The sequence below is a fragment of the Festucalex cinctus genome, chromosome 1, assembly GCF_051991245.1.
Source record: "Festucalex cinctus isolate MCC-2025b chromosome 1, RoL_Fcin_1.0, whole genome shotgun sequence".
Taxonomy (NCBI): Eukaryota; Metazoa; Chordata; class Actinopteri; order Syngnathiformes; family Syngnathidae; genus Festucalex; species Festucalex cinctus.
Window position 1 is genome coordinate 64,617,734 of NC_135411.1, and position 18,705 is coordinate 64,636,438.

At 41.7% G+C, this 18,705-nt stretch overlaps 1 protein-coding gene across 8 annotated transcripts in view; it reads left to right on the top strand.

The window, feature by feature from the left end:
* The window catches only part of ep300b (EP300 lysine acetyltransferase b), a 44,490-nt gene extending 27,038 nt beyond the window's left edge, over positions 1–17,452 (top strand). For 5 of the 8 annotated variants that reach the window (XM_077502432.1, XM_077502441.1, XM_077502413.1 and 2 more), the window contains exons 18-30: positions 584–823; positions 903–991; positions 2,728–2,838; positions 3,301–3,357; positions 7,416–7,493; positions 7,805–7,872; positions 8,011–8,161; positions 9,821–10,081; positions 10,159–10,324; positions 10,435–10,602; positions 10,669–10,830; positions 10,937–11,218; positions 13,225–17,452. In XM_077502432.1, coding sequence (XP_077358558.1) covers positions 584–823; positions 903–991; positions 2,728–2,838; positions 3,301–3,357; positions 7,416–7,493; positions 7,805–7,872; positions 8,011–8,161; positions 9,821–10,081; positions 10,159–10,324; positions 10,435–10,602; positions 10,669–10,830; positions 10,937–11,218; positions 13,225–16,152 — 4,761 coding nt within the window. In that variant the 3' untranslated portion in view covers positions 16,153–17,452. The remainder of the gene's footprint in view (positions 1–583; positions 824–902; positions 992–2,727; positions 2,839–3,300; positions 3,358–7,415; positions 7,494–7,804; positions 7,873–8,010; positions 8,162–9,820; positions 10,082–10,158; positions 10,325–10,434; positions 10,603–10,668; positions 10,831–10,936; positions 11,219–13,224) is intronic. The other 3 variants (XM_077502450.1, XM_077502469.1, XM_077502480.1) reach the window with 1 other exon arrangement.
* The last annotated feature ends 1,253 nt before the right edge of the window (positions 17,453–18,705 follow it).

The window sequence follows — 18,705 nt, forward strand, 5'->3', positions numbered from 1 at the left end:
GAATGGCAGAATTCACAACAGGTGTTAGATGCATGAAAATATTAAAGGAAACCAAATTTAATGGAAACAAGAAATTTGTCCTTTCTTGGAGCAAACACTTGTGAATTTTGCATTTCAGCTCCTTATTGGAGAACAAGTTGAACAAAAACTACTGAGACATTGAAGGTTCAGAGAAGGTCAAACTTAACTTGTAAAACATTTAGTTGAACCTAAAACTTCCCCCAATATGTCTGACTTTTTGCGAGTAGTACATGTAAGAAAACAAACAAAAGAAAACTATATGAGCAGTTGCAGACTCATGGCTGTCCGACATAAATGTATGCGCCAGGGTGCAAAGCGAAGAGCTCGAGGGCCGAAGTTGTCATGTCTCTCTGTTTGCACACAAACCCTCTTTTCTGCAGCGCTCAACAACATTGTCCCCCTGCACCCTCTTCTCTCCCTACTCTGATCCAACTGCGATGCCTGACCCTGCGATCCCCTATCTCCCTCATCTTGGCCTTTTGGACATGCTCTCTTGCCTCAATTTCTACGCTTTACACCTCGACCTGATTTTTGAACCTGGGCGACACCTTTTCCGAACCAGGACTACTTTGACATCGTGAAGAACCCCATGGACCTGTCGACCATCAAGAGGAAACTGGACACGGGGCAGTACCAAGAGCCGTGGCAGTATGTGGAGGATATCTGGCTGATGTTCAACAACGCCTGGCTGTATAATCGCAAGACGTCCCGTGTCTACAAGTACTGCTCCAAGCTGGCTGAGGTGTTTGAGATGGAGATCGATCCTGTCATGCAGGGCTTAGGATACTGCTGTGGAAGGAAGGTGAGGAAACAAAATCAAGAAAAGCAACTAAATTGTTACTTGATGATAATTTTCTTTTAAAATGTCTTTCTCATTGCAGTTTGAGTTTTCCCCCCAAACTCTATGCTGCTATGGAAAACAATTATGTACCATCCAGCGTGATGCTGCTTATTTTAGCTACCAGAACAGGTAAAAGCTGTCTGCTCATTGGAGTGCACGTACACATATAAATAATAATTTGACAATGGAATTAGAATTAGGGCTGGACGATTAATACAAATTTTGTCATGATTTCGATGTTGGCTTCTCTCAACTATAAAACGAAATGATTGAAGAAAAACTATTAATGTGCAGAATGCCGCGGCACTTTTTCAAGTTCCCTACATTGTAAAAGTACCCTGAATGCACCATGTTGTGTTTAGCAAGCCCAGAACGAATCAGTGAGATTCGCCGTCCCTAAGTGTCATTTTAAGCTTTAAGTTTAATGACACTCCAGTTGGAGTTAACTGTAAAACTAAACACACGATAAGGAGAATTACATACAGTGTATATTTAAATACAAACATGCTTTGTTTTTTAAACACATTGCAAGTCTAGCGCTAATGCTAAAGAGCTAAGTCCCCAAACTTGTGAAAATAACATAAGATAAAATAAATATGATAGACGCTAATGTAATGCTTAAGTTTGAAAATGAAGAATCTAAGTGCAAGAGGCTTGAATTTCATATATTTATTTTTTTTTTATATAAGGTTATGTTCTACTTGACAAAAACTATAGTGTTCAAGAATAAAGTGTTCAATGTGAATTGATGAAAGGGCGTAAGGCTATAATCATCAGTTTTAAGTAGTTGAGTTTTAGTACTTGAAAAAATATTTAAGTTTTTAAATCAATGAATAATTATTTTATTATTTTTTATCATAATTTTGATCTCAATCAAAATAATCGTGATGATTATTTTTCCCATGAACGTCCAGCCCTAAATGGAGATATAAAACGCTGGCCACAACAGTCCAGCCGATTTTTGTATTTTACTCTCTAAAAATATTTCCTGCGCTTTTGTATCATTGATGTGGTACAATCACAAATGAGTTTTAATTTGGCTTCAAATATCATCACCCTGCCACCATCTCCATCTCCACAGCTCACCATTTCCATCTTCATTGTATTGTCATTCATAAAGTGGGCTCCTGACCTGTTGGTTGCTAATTGGACTTAGTTGTTGCATTTCCCTCAGAAGGAGTTTCCATGCTCAATACTTGAAGGAGTGGGGCGGTAACCTTACTCACCATCCGCGGGAGGGTTCCCACTTTATAAATAAACCGAACGGATGATGGGTCTTTTTGTTGCTCAACCATAATATTTCTCCTCATCCACCCTCATGTTTTGGAGATTAAGCCCTGTCCTCCATAACTCCTAGTGGTCTCTCATGTTGCTGTATTGTTGTTGTTGTTTACCACTGAACGTCTGACGCTAATCTTTGCTTTGCCTTGGCTCTCTGTTCTCTGTTGGTTGTCATTCCCACTATGTTCCCTCACCTCCCCTTACCCCAAATACCTCCATTGTCTGATCTGTAACGATTTATTTTACGCTTTTTTTTTTTAATTATATTCATTTTGACCTCCCTTCCTTCCCCTTCTCTCCCTCCCCCTTTTTTTATTTTATTTTTTTTAACGCTTGTGATGTCTGCATTGGCCTGCTTTGGTGTGACCAATCATCCACTCCGAAATTTACGCTCAAAATCAAAACACCTGCCCACACAACACTTCTGCATCACGATTGGCTGCTGGCGACGACCTTCCTTGCCCTCTGCCTCCTCCTGTGTGTACGCTCCCCGGCCTGTCCTGCCCTGCCCTGCCCTGCCCTGATTGGCGGCTGCTTCTCCGTGCCCTCTCTGTGATTGGCTGTGCTGATGGCCAACGGTGTAGTTCACCAAAATATGGGCTTCTTGCTGACAGGTACCACTTCTGTGAGAAGTGTTTCAACGAAATCCAGGGCGAGAGCGTCTCCCTGGGCGATGACCCCTCCCAGCCTCAGACGTGAGTTTCTATCCTCGATTCCTAACTAACTTTACCAGATGAGCCTCAATCCTCTGGGTTTTGATGGGGTTTTTTTGTGAAGGCCATGGCGGTATCAGATATAAAGAATTGTTAATTGGAAGGATTGTTTTGAGTTTTTAATTGCAAAGTATTTTTTAAGAAACACTCTTCTTCGCTGTTATGTTGCATTTCCCAATGCTAAATTCTACACCTATTCAATCAATTATTTAAAAATAAGTTAGTGTTCATACACTTTCGCCGACTAATTTGACCTGGCAACACAACAGGAACCCTGTTAAATTAACTCATTCAGTGTCATTGATGCATATAGATGTCAAAAATCCATTTTAACTGGGCTGGCAGTGAATGAGTTAACTAATTTTGTAACCTTGTTGAATGTTACAAGTGAATTTGCAAAGGCACAGGATGATGCTTAATGCTGTTTCCTGGTCTCGTCGACAGGTCAATCAACAAAGACCAATTCCAGCGAAAGAAGAATGACACTCTTGACCCTGAGTTGTAAGTCTACAAGCTGGATTAGCTGTCATGATTATGAGCTACCAGTTCTCCTTTTTTTTTTTTTTTCCTTTTATTATTTTTTTGAACATATAAACAAATGAACAGCAGAGATAAAACAAAAAACAACAACAATCAAAATAGAAGAAAATCCCAATAACATAATCATTCAATTAATCATAACTTACATGTTCAAAAGGGAGTAGGAAGAAGTTAAAAACTTATCTAGTCCTACCCCTTTTACTAAATATATTTAAACTTATTTCATTATTAATACAATTTTCATTTACTGATTATTAAAAATAATAATAATAAAATAATAAATGATATATATAACCCAAGTTATATATATATATATATATACACAAGTGCACTTAACCTATTCACATTTACCAAAAACATATATACATAAATTTACTAAACATATACCATAATACCTATCTAGATCACTTACACATACTCACATGTACATTTTTCATATACTGGCTTGACATAGATAATTTTTTTGAATTTTACTTTTAAACATTTTTTTAAACTCCAGCATTGAATCACAATTTTGCAGAGCAATTTCCAATTGATTCCACAGATCAACACCTTTTACAGATACACACCTTTGCTTAATATTTGTTCTTGTTTTGGGGTTTTTGTACACACTTGTACCCCTTATATCATAAGGACTGTGTCTAATTTCAAATAACTTCTGAGTACTGTGGCAGAGTAAATTGTTATAAACTTTATACATTATTTGTGCTATTTTAAAATCCACCAAGTCATAAAATTTCATTGCATTTAATTTAATAAATAGTGGATGTGTTGGCTCTGTATACTTTGATCCATTAATAATTCTTATAGCTTTCTTTTGCAATTTGAAAACGGTGTTAGTATTTGTTTTATATGCCATTCCCCATAATTCCACACAATAGGTCAAATATGGTAATAATAATGAACTATATAATATATATAATGATTTCATGTTTAAAACATCCTTACTTTTATAGAGTATCCCTATGATTTTTGACATTTTCCTTTTAACAGTTTCTATGTGTGGCTTCCAACATAATTTATCATCGATAATAATTCCAAGGAATTTATTTTCATTCACCCTTTCTATTTCAATTGAATTCACCATAATTTTGACTTGATGAGTGATTTGTCTCGTGCCAAAAACTATGAACTTGGTTTTATTTAAATTCAATGATAATTTATTTACATCAAACCATTTTTTTAATATATTCAATTCATACTCCACAGTAGTCAGAAGCTGCTTCAGGTTTTCTCCTGAACAATAGAAAGTTGTATCATCAGCAAATAAAACACTTTTCAATGTTTTTGAGACACAGCAAATATCGTTTATATACAGTATAAATAATTTAGGGCCGAGCACAGACCCTTGGGGAACTCCATGAGTGATCTTCATGTGTTCTGATTGTACATTATTAAACTGCACATACTGATATCTATTTTCCAAATAACTTTTCATCCACTTATAAGCTAAACCTCTTATTCCATATTTCTTTAATTTATTCATTAATATAGAATGATCTATAGTATCAAAAGCTTTTTTTAAATCCATAAAAATCCCAACAGTAAATTTTTTATTATCTATTTCGGTAGATATTGCTTCTACAAGCTCCATGACTGCCATTGAGGTGGTCCGTTTTTCTCTAAACCCATATTGGGTTTCACTTAAGAGCTTATGTTTCTCAATAAAATTATCCAATCTATATGAAAATAATTTTTCTAGAATTTTTGAGAACTGTGGCAACAATGATATTGGTCTGTAGTTATTAAACGTGTGTCTTTCTCCACTTTTATGAACAGGAATGACTTTGGCTATCTTCATTTTTGATGGAAATATACCAGTTTTAAATGATAAATTACAAATATATGTAAAAGGTTTTACAATATATTCTATAATACTTTTTACTAATGTCATATCAATGTTAAGACAGTCAGTAGACTTTTTATTTTTTAATGTTTTCACAACATTTAATACTTCTATATCATTCACATCATTAAGAAACATTGTGGATGAATTATTTACAATGTTCTTATCTATTTCACGTTTGTTTCTTGGCTCTGGGATTTTGTTTGCCAAGTTGCTGCCCACGTTAACTAAATATTCATTAAAATTATTAGCTATGTCAGAAATTTCATCAATTACCATATCGTTATCTTTTATAAAATATTGTGGAAAATTTGTTTTTTTAGAACTTTTTTTAATTACATGATTTAGTGTTTTCCATATTTCTTGTGTATTGCTTTTATTCTGTTCTAATAATTCATAGTAATAATCTTTCTTTCTTATTCGAATAATATTTGCTAATTTATTTTTATAGATCTTGTACTTTGTTTCAGCTTCCACAGTTCTCAATTTAATAAATCTTTTATATAAATTATTTTTCTTTTTACATGCATTCTGTATCCCCTTTGTCATCCATGTCTTATTTGGACCTTTATACTTTCTTGTAATCTTAATTAATGGACAATGTTTATTATATAGAGAAATAATGGTTGACTGAAATTCACTATATGCAATATCAGGATCGTTATTTGAATAAACCTCAGACCAGTTGTGTTTCTCTAAATCCAACTTAAAGGCAGCCATGGAGCGTGTTGTTCTTGCTCTAGTTTCAAATGTGTAAGTAATCGGCTTCATTTTTTTATCAAAATAATCATAAAAAATTGCAAAAATCGGGAGGTGATCACTTATATCATTAATAAGGAGTCCACTTTCTATTTTAAGGTCAATTTTATTTGTGAATATATTATCAATTAGTGTAGCTGTATCGATTGTTATTCTACTAGGTTTTATAATAACAGGAAATAAACTATTACTATACATCATATTTATAAAATCAGTTGTTTTCTGATGTCCATTAGGATTTAATAAATCAATGTTAAAATCACCACACAATATTCGCAATTTTTTATCATTTGTATAACTAAGGATATCTGTTAACTTATCGTTAAATGTATCAAGACATGATCCTGGTGTCCTATATATACAACTTATAATTACGTTTGACATATTTTTTATATGAACTTCAATAGTTACACATTCCATTACATTATCCACAGTAGTAGTTAGATGTTCAATTTTACTACATTTGAAAACCTTATCAACATATATTGCAACTCCTCCTCCCCTTCTGTTTTCCCTATTCATTGTAAACAATTCATATCCTTCCATTTCTATATCGCTTATTTTCTCATTATCAAGCCATGTCTCTGATATGGCTATAATTTGGAATTTATTTATTTTACTCAAGCATTTTTTAATTTCTGTAAAGTTTTTATATAGACTTCTACTATTAAAATGTATGATTGAGAATGCACGAAAATCCTTACTTACATTTGCATTGAATTGCTCATTAGTGTGGTACTCGCAGGCAAGGTCATAGTTGTTACTACATAAAAATTTATCTGGGTCAATGCCATTTTCTGGATCAGATGTCTTATGTTCCGTATAATCAAATATTTGTAATTTTTTTGTGTTTGGGTATAGATTTTCCATTCTAGTATTTGTCAACTTTTCGTCATCAAGTGTACTGTGTCTTCCTTCATTTTATTGATGAGTTGTGTTGGTGCAAGTGTCTGGGTGTGCTTGTACGGGGATGAATTATAAGCTTGTCGTATTTTAGGTAGGCAATCTCTCCTCTTTCCCGTGCTGCTTTCATTTCTGGTATAAGTTCTTTCCGTTTTTTTCGAACAATATCAGTAAAATCCTCATTTATGTATATGTTTGTGCCCTTAAGATGTTTTGTTTTTTGTAGAATTTTTGTTTTATCTTTGTATTTTTCAAATTTAACTGTAATTGTCCTGGGTCTGGTCCTCCCAAACTTAAACTTAAAGATGTCTAAATTAGGCTTTTTCATTCATTAAAAAAAAAAAACAAAAAAAAAAACAATAGTGCAACTAACAAGACTGTCAATTTTGTTTGGTTTTTAACAATTATTTAGGAAAGTCATAGCTAGGTACAAAAGGATGAATTTCTGTCTCGCTCCTAACTGATGGTCTATTGTCCTCCATCTTATGTCTGCTTTTCTCTCTTTCCTCAGGCTTGTGGAATGTACCGACTGCGGTCGTAAAATGCACCAGATCTGTGTCCTGCATAATGAAACCATTTGGCCTTCAGGGTGAGCAACTATTATTTATGTGAAGAATTATAATAACCATAATGCTTGGGTTTTTGACGCATCCTAAGTATTTCTGTTGTACATAAACACGCATACATTTTTTATGAACCAGTCATTTTTAGAATTATGCAAATGTATTTTATTTATGTATATAATTTTTTTTATGTTGTCTCTAAATACAGCTTACTTCTACCCTTGAATTTTGGACACATACTAAGACATAAACCCGCATACATATTTATGGATCAGTCAGCTATAGAAAGTGTGTTCTGCAAATTTAACATTTTTTTTTTCTTTCTCCTTAAATACAGCTTTGTCTGTGACAACTGTCTGAAGATGGCCAATAAAACACGGAAAGAGAACAAATATGCAGCTAAAAGTAAGTTTGATGTGATGTAATATAATTCTCTAGGTAACCTGACCTGGAATCACTTATTGGGTCAAGGTTTTGAGTTGCTGTCTACAGAATCATTTGTTTACCATGGCCTGAATTAAAATGATTGCCATTGTTTGCTAGGGCTTCCTCAGACCAAGCTGGGGAGCTACTTGGAGTCGCGAGTGAATGACTACATCAGACGGCAGAACCACCCTGAGGCTGGCGAAGTCACCATTCGCGTGGTCCACGTCTCCGACAAGGTGGTTGAGGTCAAACCAGGCATGAAGTCCAGGTAGGTTGAACATTTGTAATGGTGTTGTGGGGAAATAATGATACGTTCAATTTTGAAGCACGTTTCGAGACCCTCAAGGACACTGTACCTCAATAAACAGCAGGTAAAACAAGTTTTGCAGAATGAATGATGGAAATAACTCGCAGTAATGGTAAGTAGGCAATTAGAAAGGAGAGTCTTCGGGAAATGGTGCCAAGGGAGCGGTCAAGTCAAGTTGGTAGATAATAAAAACTAGGTGCCCCAGGACAGAGCCTTGAGGCACACAGGAAGTAATTGGGAAAGACTTGGTGTGTTTCACTGAGAGTGAATTTGTGGCGACTACTTTTTCTATAACTTGAAATGAATGGTAGATTGATTTGCATTAGAGTGGAGGTTATTGTAGTTGATGTCTGAACCAGGTTTCTTTAGAATGTGAGTGACAGCTGCATTTTGAACAAATGATTTTTCAATGGCAGTGGAGAGAGAAGAGTGAACAATAACAGAGATGAGGGGAAGTTCCAGCAGTGAGTAAAGGCAGGATTGGACCACGGTTGTAGGGAAAGGATCAAGCTGACATGTGGAGGGCTTGGATTTGTGGATGAGATCAACATCAACATGTTAGTATTAATTGTACATGAAAAATAATGAAGCAAGCTATCACATTAATTATAGGCAAAATGTTAAAAATGAAAATGGCTAAATGTGTCAGTTGTGCCCTTTAAGGAGTTGCAGGTGTCAGTTGATTTACATATGTGGGGTAGAGGGTCCTGGAAGATATTGTTAAGGAGTGAAAAGGATTTTTGTATTCATTGCCAGCAATTGAAAAGATGGCACCAGGAAAAATAAGATATTTTGGTTTAAGTGATGGAATCTTTGTACTTAGAGGTGTTTTATTTTGTCAATTTGTTTGGGAATTATGAGACAACTTTTTCTACAGTGATTAGAAACCCGCGGCACGGTGGATGACTGGTTAGCACGTCCGCCTCCCAGTTCTGAGGACTCGGGTTCAAGTCCAGGCTCCGGCCTTCCTGGGTGGAGTTTGCATGTTCTCCCCGTGCCTGCGTGGGTCTTCTCCGGGCACTCTGGTCTCCTCCCACATTCCAAAGACATGCATGGCAGGTTAATTGGGCGGTCCAAATTGTCTCTAGGTGTTCGTGTGAGTGTGGATGGTTGTTCGTCTCTGTGTGCCCTGCGATTGGCTGGCAACCAGTCCAGGGTGTCCCCCTGCCTACAGCCGAAGCCAGCTGGGATAGGCTCCAGCACCCCCGCGACCCTTGTGAGGAGCAAGCGGTTCAGAAAATGGATGAATGGATGGATTAGAAACCCAGCTTGGTATTTCAAGTCAAGTCATCTTTATTTATGTATCCATACAGTCCCATTGAGTCATGTGAGGAAAAAGGAATGAAAGTTAATCAGCTGGAAACAAGCTATACCTAATTGAATTTGGATTGTTTGGGGAGTTTGTGGACTGAATGATTAGACGTAATTCATACCAGATCACAATTTTCCAGCATGGTAGAGCAATTGAAATGCAAATTGATTCATTGATTCAGTCCAACAACGCAGTAAGGAATTGTGTGAGCATACAATCATTATTATTATTATTATTATTATTATTAGAATGTGGTTGACTTCTATTTGATTTTGCTCATCTTGGCCTTTTCTATTTTGATTTACCAGGTTTGTGGACAGTGGGGAGATGTCGGAGTCCTTCCCATACAGGATGAAAGCCTTATTTGCATTTGAGGACGTCGATGGAGCAGATGTGTGTTTTTTTGGAATGCACGTTCAAGAGTACGGCTCTGACTGCCCTCCTCCCAACCAGAGACGAGTGTATATCTCGTACCTGGACAGCGTTCACTTCTTTAAACCTCGACACCTCAGGACCGCTGTCTACCATGAGATCTTGCTGGGTTACCTGGAATATGCAAAGAGGCTCGGGTAAGTCAAGCTTAGACGGCAGATGAGTTCACCCAGCCAAAACTGCGAGAATACAAATTTCTCATCTCCTGCTTCAGGTTTACAACGGGTCATATCTGGGCGTGTCCTCCAAGTGAGGGCGACGATTACATCTTCCATTGTCACCCACCGGACCAAAAGATCCCCAAGCCTAAAAGGCTGCAAGAGTGGTACAAGAGGATGCTGGACAAGGCGGTGTCTGAACGCATAGTCCATGACTACAAGGTACTATAAAAAGACTGATTCATGATTATTTTTCAATAGTTTGACCCCTCTCGCACACTTTAAACAGTCAAACACTTTTATCTGACAAGCTCTGAACAATTTCGTCTCAGGATATCTTCAAACAGGCAACAGAGGACCGCTTGACCAGTGCGAAGGAGCTGCCGTACTTTGAGGGGGACTTCTGGCCCAACGTCCTGGAGGAGAGCATCAAGGAGCTGGAGCAGGAGGAGGAGGAGAGGAAGAGGGAGGAGAACAGCACCTGCAACGAGAGTACTGATGTAAGCGTGGCTCACATGATGCGGTCACGATGAGACGACTTGAAATTGACTTTCAAATATTCCCAGGCCACAAAGGGAGACAGCAAGAATGCCAAAAAGAAGAACAATAAAAAGACGAGCAAGAACAAGAGCAGCATGAGCCGAGCCAACAAGAAGAAGCCGGGAATGCCCAACGTGTCCAACGACCTGTCCCAGAAACTTTACGCCACCATGGAGAAACATAAAGAGGTTTGCGCTTTTCATTTGATGTTCTCAATACGTTTCTTCTCTTATCCAGTTTTTTTTTTTTTTTTACATTATTTTCCATGTTAAATTGGTTCTGTCTCATCATTAGGTCTTCTTTGTCATCCGGCTTATTGCTGGCCCTACTGCCAACTCGCTGCCCCCCATCACCGACCCGGACCCCCTGATGGCCTGTGACCTGATGGATGGCCGTGACGCCTTCCTGACGCTGGCGAGGGACAAACATCTGGAGTTCAGCTCTCTCAGGCGGTCCATGTGGAGTTCCATGTGTATGTTGGTGGAGCTCCATAACCAAAGCCAGGACCGCTTTGTCTACACTTGCAATGAGTGTAAACACCATGTGGAGACACGCTTCCACTGCACTGTTTGTGAGGTGAGAATTGGGACCCATAGCATCTTGATGATTTTTTTTGTTTGTTTGTTTCTCTTTGTTTCAAATTGAGCGTGTCTACCTGTAAAAAGAAACCAACCAAAAAAACAAAAACAAACAAACACAGAATAGGCTCTTCTTCCAGCATTTGTAAATGTGTGGTCATATGTTTTCCCTTTGTTGTATTTTTTACCTTTAGTAATTATTTCTAATTTCAATCGGCTTTGAAATAAAATGAAAAAAAAAATCTTTTTTAAATCTAATTCAAAAAATTACTGCCCTTTACCCGACCAATCAATTTGCAATTGAATTTGTGTTCCTGTTTGGTATTTTTGATATGAGCCTACAATTGAAATGTGAAAAATCTGGCAGTTTAGAGTTCATTGGGGGAAGGGGGGGTTCACTTTTTTTGTCTTGATTGCTAAATGAAAATGGGAGGGAAAAAAAAAGATTCGCAGATTCTTAATAACTCACATAAAGGCACTGGAATATTATTACACCAGAATAAAGATGTATATTTTATAGGGATGGACGAATACTGATACCAGGTATCAGTATAGGGCCGATACTTGGCCATATTTTTAGGAGAATTAGAAGAATAGTATTCTATATTTATTATATGAAATTAGAAGAATACAAATTGTAATTAATTAATAAATTATATAAGTCTTTAAAATGTTTTTTTTTAAATACATCAAATAAGTATTGGCTGGCAAGTACCAATACCAGTCTTTATTTCAAGGTGACCGATACTAGTGGTGAAGCAGATCACAAAAGTCACGGTTCAGATCGGATCACGCATTTGAGTCACAGATCGGATCATGTTTTGGATCAGCAAAAAAAAAAAAAAAAAAAAAAAAAAAAGATGGTACTTTGTCTTCTGTTATTTTGTAAAACGCTTTTGCCCATTAACTTAGAAAAAAAGCAACTAAAATATCTTATGGCCGGTTACGATTTAGGAACAGAACTTATGAGGCATATGCATTCTTATTTTATACATGATCCATGTATAAAATAATAAGGTATTAATGACATAAAGCTATGTTACTCAAATTTAAACATCTGTATTTGACATTTTGAGTTGTTTTTTTATTTATTTAATGGGCAAAAGCATTTTATAAAATAAATGAAGGCAAAGTTCTATTTATCTTCTTTTTTCAATGATGAAAAAGACCTCAAAGTACAATTTTAAGCACTTTCCATTCCTTTAAACATGGAGAGTGAATTATGAAGTAGCCTAGGTCCAGAATATTGAAAAAAATTAAAGCAAGCCAGGTACCAGCTGTCAAACTCATTTACTGTTGCCAGCCAAGCACTCGTTGCTAATGCTAACAGCTAGCTGCTAGCCAATAACATCGGAGATTCTTGCCATATCATACATTGACGGCATAATTAACTAACTATTTCTTAGCGTCTTAAATTAATGATTGAGTACGAGTTTGGGATAGCGTTGTCTTGATGTTGGTTGCAACTATTCAATGTCAATAAAAACTACAATAAGGAAATCCGAAACGTCGAAAAGGTAAGTCAAAATAGCCGTCACACCACAACGTGGACTAACTTCAAAGTAAAAGTCTACTAAGGCTATTTGCATTGTACTATTTGGTAAACTTCATTTGGAAGTTAGCCTTAGCTTAGGTGGCGTGGTAGGTTGATTATGTTTGCAGCTCTCTTGACATGTCTGAATGACGGGTTGAGAGGCAGAAAAAAAATCCTGTATCATTAATTTGAGGACTCATTTCACCCCTAGTTATCAAAATAATCCCATACATGCAACTTAGATGATCCGCAAGGGTTTTCAACTTCCTCTGCTGCTGTTATAGTGAATGTGGACTGATCATGTTGCTTTCGTGGGAATGCTGACTTTTAGGGTTTCTTTTGTGTGTGATGCTAACCGTACGGCTCATCGGTTTGACAATAAGTAGTATTGAACATCCCTAATATATTGTGAGGAACTTGGATTTCTCGCTCTGTAATTGTAGTAATCACTTTGCTGTCCCCCCACCCAGGATTACGACTTGTGCATCACTTGCTACAACGCTAAAGGCCACGAGCACAAAATGGACAAGTTGGGACTCGGGCTGGATGACGACAGCAGCAACCAGGCGGCGGCGTCCACCCAGAGTCCGGGAGACTCTCGTCGCCTGAGCATCCAGCGGTGCATCCAGTCGCTGGTCCACGCCTGCCAGTGCCGCAACGCCAACTGCTCGCTGCCGTCGTGCCAGAAGATGAAGCGTGTCGTTCAGCACACCAAAAGCTGCAAGCGCAAGACCAACGGCGGCTGTCCCATTTGCAAGCAGCTAATTGCGCTGTGCTGCTACCACGCCAAACACTGCCAGGAGAACAAATGTCCCGTGCCGTTTTGCCTCAACATTAAGCAAAAGCTCCGCCAGCAGCAACTCCAGCACCGCCTCCAGCAGGCGCAGATGTTACGACGGAGGATGGCCAGCATGCAGAGGGCGGGGCAACCCGTCGGGGGTCAACCCGTTATGGGGCTGCCGTCGCCGGGCACAAACGGCATCACCGCGCCCAGTACGCCCACCTCTGTTGGAACTCAACCTCCAACTCCTCAGACGCCGACTCCGAGCATGCCCCCGGTGCCGCAGCAAGGATTGGGTCAAGCAAATCCTCAAGTGGGCGGCATGCCTCCGCAGCAGCAACAGCTTCACCACCAGTTTCAGCCGATGCCAGGTGGAGGTGGTGGCGGGATGATGAGCTCGCCTCAGCATCAGCACCAGATGCTCCCACAGGTGTCGCAGCAGCAAAGCGGAGCACATCAGCAACTCCACCAGCACCCCAACAACAACATGCCCGCGTTTGCTCGAGCGCCACCCGGCTCCTCTCCACTCCACCAATCGCAAGGAAAACCCGTTCTCGGGTCTGCCACGCCGCCTCGCCAGCAACCCGGTTGCCCCGTCATGGCCACAAACGTTGGGGGTCAACCTCCCAACCAGCCCCCAGTCCAGCCCGCTCTTCCGCCGCCGCCGCAGCAGCAACCTTCCGGCCCTCCACCGGCCGCGGTTGAGATCGCTATGAAGATCCAGCGGGTCGCCGACGCCCAGCGGAAGATGGCGCTGCAGAGGCAAGCGGCGGCGGGCATGATGCCACCTCACCCCCACCACCAACAGGCCCAAGGTCAACAGATGGTGGGACCCCAGGGCATGGCGTCGCAGAACCAGGCTGCGATGCAGGCGGCTCGGGCCCACATGGAGCAGCAGCAGCAGCAGCAGAACGCTCCGGCCGGGATGATGGTTGGCGCCGGTGGGCCCATGTTACAACAGCAGCAAGCAAACATTCCACAGGGCCAGATCCCACCACAGGTTCAACTCCAACAGCAGAGGATGGGCGCTCCACTTGCGAACCCTCAGCAACAGTGGACAGGCCAGGGGATGCCACCCCAGCAGAGGCAGGCCATGATGAACCAAATGGGTCATCAGGTGCTGATGGTCGCACAACAACAACAACAACAACAACAAATGCAGCAGCAGCAAACTCAGAACCATCCTGCCATGATGAATATGACTCAACAGCAACAGCCGCAGCAGCAAGGTGCCGGACCCGGATCCGCCGGGGTCCCGGGACCTGGCGCCGGTGGCAACATCACCCAAGCCGCCCTGCAGGACCTTTTACGCACGCTGCGCTCGCCCAGCTCGCCGCTCCAGCAGCAGCAAGTCCTCAACATCCTGCGCTCCAACCCGCAACTCATGGCCGCCTTTATCAAACAGAGGGCCTCCAAGTACAAGGGGGGCCCGGGAGGGGCCGGACCCACTGGCGGGAATGTGATGGCGGGAGGGGGGCCGCAGGTGAACATGAACGCCGGCCAGTCGGGGATGCATATGGGGGGCCAGGGTGGGGCGAACATCGCCGGTATGACGCAGCTGCAGCAGCAGAGACCAGTTGTTGGTGGTTTACAGCAGCAGCAGCAGCAGCAGCAACAAGCTGCTGGAAGAGGTCTACAGGGCCAAGGGCCCCAAATGGCCAATCTGAACAGTCCCCAATTTCGGGAGCTGCTCATGAGGCGACATTTGCAGCAGCAGCAACAGTCGCAGCAACAACAACATCAGCAGCAAATGGGGGTCAATCACAGCCAGTTTCAGCAGCCCCAGCCCCCACAGGGCCAGACTTATATAGGCCAGCCTGGGATGCAGCCACAGGCTGGACAGGTCCCCTCAGGAGGCCCTCAACAGGCCCCAAGCCAGCAGGGTCCGGGTTACCCCGGCTCTGCCCAGCAACAGGCCGCAGCCGTGCTGCAACAGAGGCTCCAGCACCAGCACCACCTCCAGATGCAGCAGCAGCAGCAGAACGCCATGGCGGGCCTGCCCGGGGGGGACTCGGGGCCCGGCGGCGGGGGGGCGGTCGGACCCCCGCAGCCGGGCCAAGGCCCACCGACGGGTCCAAACGGCCCGCCGCCTTCTCAGGCCCTCCTTCAGCAGGCCCTCCACCAGAGGCTGCTGCAGCAACAGCAGCAGCATCTCGCCGCCGGGGGCTCGCCGGCGCAGCACAGCAATCCCATGAGCCCCCAGCAGCCCCCCCAGATGGCCCAGTCCCCCCACCCTCATCTGCAGGGCCAGACGCTGCCCACCTCCCTGGCCAACCAGGTGCGCTCCCCGCAGCCTTCGCCCAGACCCCAGTCGCAGCCGCCGCACTCCAGCCCGTCGCCGCGCATGCAACCGCAGCCGTCCCCTCATCACATATCGCCCCAGATGCAGACGGGCTCCCCCCGCCCGGCCCACCTGAACCAGCACCACCCGGGTATGGTGGTACCGCAACCGCAGCCTTCATCCCAGCAGCAGCAGAACTCGATGGAACAATTTGGCTCGGACCAGAGCGCCATGTTATCGCAGCTGGGTGGGATGGCGGCTCTCCATGGGCAGGGGGGCAACAGTCAGGATCCGCTGGGCCAGAACATCAATCACAACCCTTTAGACATCATGTAGGAATTCCACTTCATGTGTCATGTCGAACTTAAAAGAGCTCGGATCCTTCGCACAGACTGCACTCATCCAGGACAGTGTTAACTATCTGATTACTTAGCCTCTTTTTTTTTTATACTTATAATTAAATGTTATTTAAAATGTTTTCAATAAAGATGCATTGAACTGAACTTCCTATGGGAGATGAACAATAAATCAAGCAGTCATTAAGTAAATTAGAATAAAAGAATTGTAAGTTATTGCTGTTTAATATATTTTTTGCCAATTGTGGACAAAGGGGAGGGGGTTGTATCGCACCCCCACGTCTTGCAGAATACAGTGCGTGAAAGGTAATATTTTTGGAGGGTGAAGGGGGTTAAATGCCTTTTTAAGAAATCTTTTTAAGTATTCAACAATTAAAGAAGTGGAATAATGCAAATAACTTTTTTTTTTTTTTTTAATTGTGTCCTGCCATTCAGTCTGTTTTTGTTTGTTTTTGCAGAATGATTATGGTATTATTAATGTCAATCCAAACATGATGCATATCTTCTTTTTTATGTTTGGCTTTGCTTTATTTATTCTTTTTTTTTTTTTGAGGTGGTGGCGTTCTGTACCCTGACACTGCGCTGCAGTTCTTATAGAAATCTATTTTTGTTATTGAATGGGGTTAGTGGATATTTTTGTTTCACTTTATACGTCTTTCGTCGTACGCGTGTGTTCGGGCGGGGGGGGAAATCCGATGTCAGTCAGTGTTTTCTTGCAGTCAACAGTCTGCCGTTTCGATGTCCCGGCCAGCTTCTCTAACGGACGTCCGCCATGCTGGAAGGGAGCGTCGTTCCCTCGCAAACATGCAGGCCCCTTCCCTCGAATGTGTGCGCACTCCTTGCTTAAAAGACACTCGTCGTGGAGCGTGGGAGACTTGGGGAGGGGGGCTGCATACCTGTGTGCCTGTAACCTTTTGAGGACATCGGCTGGGATGTGAAACATGAGCGTGATGGGTTCCTTGTATTTTTTTTTCTCCTGTTTGGATTCAAAGGAGAGTATCGATCCAAATGAACTGTGTTGCACAGAAATGAGGAGAACGCAGGAGATATGAACCGCCATTCTCCATCTTTCTGCCTCGTTCCAGTTGCTGCTTCCCTTGGACTCCCCCTCCCCTCCCCACTCGCCTCTGCCAGGGGGAGAATTGTTCTCCCCCACAGTCCATCCTCTATCTTTCTGCTAAGAAGTTTGGGAGTTTATTTAATATTTTTTACTGTACAAAGGAAAAACTGTGGACTCAAATACAGGTTTTTGTTTTTTTAATAAAATGAAAACGAACATTTGTGATGTGTAGTTGTGTATGATTACAAGAGTGAAGTGAGGATTTCTACAAGTAAAATTTTAAGTCCAGCTGACATCAAATTTTAACCTGACAGTTTCTGAAGGTCAAGAAATGCTGTGATGACATTTCTTGACAGCCGCCTGAAAGGATTGTCATTTGTAAACCTTAAAAATGTTAGATACGCCCTGGTTTTATCTTCTGTTGCACCTGGAAATTCTCTGAAAGTCAACAAATTTCACACAATTACAATTCAATATGATGAGCTATTTTTCTTTTGAATCATCCATCCATCCATTTTCTTGACCGCTTATTCCTCACAAGGGGCGCGGGGGGTGCTGGCGCCTATCTCAGCTGGCTCTGGGCAGTAGGCGGGGGACACCCTGGACTGGTTGCCAGCCAATCGCAGGGCACACAGAGCACGGAGCACCCAATCAACCTGCCATGCATGTCTTTGGAATGTGGGAGGAGACCGGAGTACCCGGAGAAGACCCACGCGAGCACGGGGGGAACATGCAAACTCCACCCAGGAAGGCCGGAGTCTGAACTCGAATCCGAGTCCTCAGAACTGGGAGGTAGATGTGCTAACCACGCGACCACCTCTTTTGAATCAATTTTTTTTTTTTTTTTTTTTACTTTTGCTCTCTGTAAATGAGGACTATGCTGCGTTTGAGAATGGTCGGAAGTCGTACTTTCCGAGTTCAAACCAGGAAGTGTGCACGGGCCCCCTTGAACTCGGAAATTCCACCTGCGAAGTCGGAAAAAAAAGGACCCGACTTCAACTGACGGACTACAAGTGACGTCACTCTACAATAGCGACCCCTTTGGGAACACAGAGCGTGAATGGTAAAACACAATTTACTCCAGTATAAAACTAGATCGCTTTGTACATTCATAAATTTTGGACATAATTTCACGTAACGCAACGTGACAGTATGCCGCTATCTCCCTGCATGAATTTATATGGTAAACTACTAAACTGTATGGAATGCTTATAAAATAAGATACAACAACAAATGAAGCAAAATTGCAAGAAGGTAAGTTTGCTTGGAGGTCGAAATGAGTTTTAAGAACCAAAATAAAACAATTTACCACTATCCGCCATTTTGGTTGTTTACTTTCGCCTCGAATGCTTTGAATTTGGAAAAACCAACTCGGATATACCCAATACCCGACCATCCTCGAATGCAGCATTTTCCCAAGTATTATTTACATAAAGGTTTGAATGAATATTACATAAAACATGAGGCACTAGA